The sequence below is a fragment of the Cyprinodon variegatus genome, unplaced genomic scaffold (assembly GCF_000732505.1).
Source record: "Cyprinodon variegatus isolate N-32 unplaced genomic scaffold, C_variegatus-1.0 Scaffold1758, whole genome shotgun sequence".
In the NCBI taxonomy this organism is placed as follows: domain Eukaryota; kingdom Metazoa; phylum Chordata; class Actinopteri; order Cyprinodontiformes; family Cyprinodontidae; genus Cyprinodon; species Cyprinodon variegatus.
Window position 1 is genome coordinate 36,821 of NW_015152211.1, and position 2,817 is coordinate 39,637.

Consider the following 2,817-nt stretch of genomic DNA (forward strand, 5'->3'; position numbering starts at 1 on the left):
TGGCTCTTGAAATATTCAAACTGCGGTGGCGCCATTTTTAAATTCATTTGATCCGATATCTGGGCTAAAACTCAGCCTGCATTCCTAAAGTGTGTTTGCTGCAAAAAAGATCAGAGGAACTTCATCTCATTCCATTTAACATTAAAAACAAGAAAGAAAAAACATCTTGAATCTTTTCTTAAAGTTTTTTAACCCATTCAGACCCTCAGACATGCAGCCGCTGTTGGTGCTGTACGAAATAACTAGACATTTTAAAATGGATTATATTTACATCAAAACATGAAGGGAAGATACAAGTAGTTACGTTTTTTTAGCTTTTGAATAAAAGAAAACTTGATTTATGTACTTTTATCAATCAATAAGTACATAAATAAGTGTATCATGTCTTCTTTTATTCGGATTAGGTTCACATCATTGCCTTAAGCTCCAAAATCAAAGTTTTTAATCCTGACTGCTCCAAAACAAAACAAATAATTTCCATGATCTCAATCAACATTGATGCCATCATTTTTTCTGGAAGCCTGCCTCTCTAAACAGAGATGCTCTGTTTTCTGTGGTATGCCTACAGGGAAAAGCGATTCGACTTTGAAGGGAAGATTATAGAAATGTCTCTGAGGAACCCTGGAACGGATCAGAACCGATTCCTTTTCATGTGCCAGTGCTGCTCTCTTTGTTTCTTATTTTTAGGTATTGGTAAATATGACGAATGAATCCGACTTAGTTTTTTCCCAGTCCTTTCAGTACCAGTAACTGTTGGAATACAGACAAACGTTCAGATTTTAATAGCAGCTTTGTTGGATTTTAACCGTCTCTGAAACGTTTCTTGTTCAGTGAAGAGATTCAAAAAAGAATCTCAAACTAAAGTTTCCTTTTATTCTTCATCTGAGCCACCAACCTTACACCTCTCCCACCATCATCATCATCATCATGTTGATGTCTGGTCAGACTCCTTCTGATTGGCTGATCAAGTATTCTGGGGTTTGTGTTCGGGCGGGTAGAGGCTGCCTGGGAGAGGGGGAAGAGGACGGGTGGTGCTGGTGGCGCCCTCTGAGTGAGGTGTTGTTGCCATGGTGATGGTGGGGGCCATGCGGGGAGGAGGGAGGTGGCGGGGTGGGGTCACGGAGAGATGGAGGGACGGCGGAGGACTTGATAGGGATGATGCGCGTGTCCATGACTTCGCAGTCCACCTGCATCATCATCTCGTAGCCCTGAGACGAGTTGTAGAGACTCTCTGAGGAGGATGAGAGCAAAAAGTTAATCAATGAGGACAGTAATGGCATCACTTATGGTTCTTCAGATGTTTGAGACGTTCTCACCGTTAACGGACATGGCCGGCATCACCAGAGACATTTTAGGCCGGGTGGTTTTGTTGTGGCTGATGGCAGGAAGTAACAGGTGGTCCTGTAGAAAGGAAACATTTTCATTGGTTATTATTTGGCATTTAAAATAAAAACTCAACTTGTTGCTGAAATATTTTCTTACCCTCCTGAAAGACACAACGTAAAAGGTGTCCTCTCTGCGGTCGATGGCGTCCAGGAAGTCGCTGTAAGTAACCTCTGGACCGGGAAGAACCCTCAGCTGACTGCAGAGGAACCAAACGAGATCAGAAAAATTAAACTCTGAAAAATCTGTTCACCAATTAGGACTTTAAGAAAATACATGTGAGAAACATGTTTGTCTGACATCTTAGAAACTTTAACAAAGTTACTGTTCAGAGACTAATTCTGCGTAACTACAGAGAAAAACCTTTTTATCTAAATACATTTATTACCGTTTTTACTAAATCTTATTGCCCAACAATAAAATTAGGCACCAGTCGTCAAGTTTAGAAGATATCTGGTTTCTAGTCTCAGAATAGAAAAACATCTCTGATTTTTACTCATCAGAAAATGATTTTCAGAGCCTTACCAAGACAAAAGAGACCATACTGACTTGAAGGCTGAGATTAAGCCAACAGCTTAACTGAATAAAAAATAACTCAAGATTAATATTTGCAAAACTTGATCTTCCAAAGTAGTATTTAAGTTTATAAAGTAAAAAAAAAACTACATCATATTAAATAGCATTTTATTGTACCTTTCTATAGAGCGGTGAGCCTGGATTGGCAGATATCTGGAGATGTTTGCCTTTCTTAGCTGAGCTTTCTGTTTGGAAAGAAAGACAAAAACAATCAGATTAGCATAAAAAAATATATATTTTTAAAAAAGGTATCAGAAATAAATGCTCTGTAAAAAAAAAAAACTTTATAAACAAACCCTGTTAAAGTGTAGTAATATATCTTGCAGTGCCTCCATGTATTATCTTAAAGTAAAATAATATTTAAAACAGAAAGCATCTATATCTGTTTGCAGGCATTTCTGCTAAATTTTAATCTTTTAAATCTTTCTGCTTTAGCTTTCATGTTTTTAAATTTTAAGTGTCTTCAGTGTTTCTTGTAAAATGTTTGACAACCAAAAGTCTGTTTTTGTCTTTGCTCTAGATATTTAATTGTCTTTTTTTTTTTTTTTAAATAAAGTGGTTAAATAAAGTTTTTAAACCGATACATAAAAAAAATAAAATCAGATTTATGGACATTTCTCACCTGAGTGATCTTTGCTTTTTTCACTGTCTTTGGTTTTCCTCCAGACTTCTTCCGGTCGATCTGATGCCGATGAACCCAACCTCTCAGCTCATCTGCAAGCCTGGAATGACAGATATCTCTTCAGTTTAATCTGTTTAATGGTTTGTAACCGCAATGAAACTAGCCTTACTCCATTTTAAGATATTTATTAGACAGGTTCTGTATAAAAGATTTCTTGCTTATTTTATTGACATCAT

General features: G+C 37.0%; 1 protein-coding gene across 1 annotated transcript in view; it reads right to left on the reverse strand.

The window, feature by feature from the left end:
• Positions 1-248: 248 nt before the first annotated feature.
• The window catches only part of atf6b (activating transcription factor 6 beta), an 18,851-nt gene continuing 16,282 nt past the window's right edge, over positions 249-2,817 (reverse strand). The window contains exons 13-17 of the mRNA XM_015404474.1: positions 2,582-2,681; positions 2,077-2,144; positions 1,483-1,582; positions 1,317-1,401; positions 249-1,231 (exon numbers count right to left, since the gene is read on the reverse strand). Of these exons, the coding sequence (XP_015259960.1) occupies positions 942-1,231; positions 1,317-1,401; positions 1,483-1,582; positions 2,077-2,144; positions 2,582-2,681 (643 nt within the window). The 3' untranslated portion in view covers positions 249-941. The remainder of the gene's footprint in view (positions 1,232-1,316; positions 1,402-1,482; positions 1,583-2,076; positions 2,145-2,581; positions 2,682-2,817) is intronic.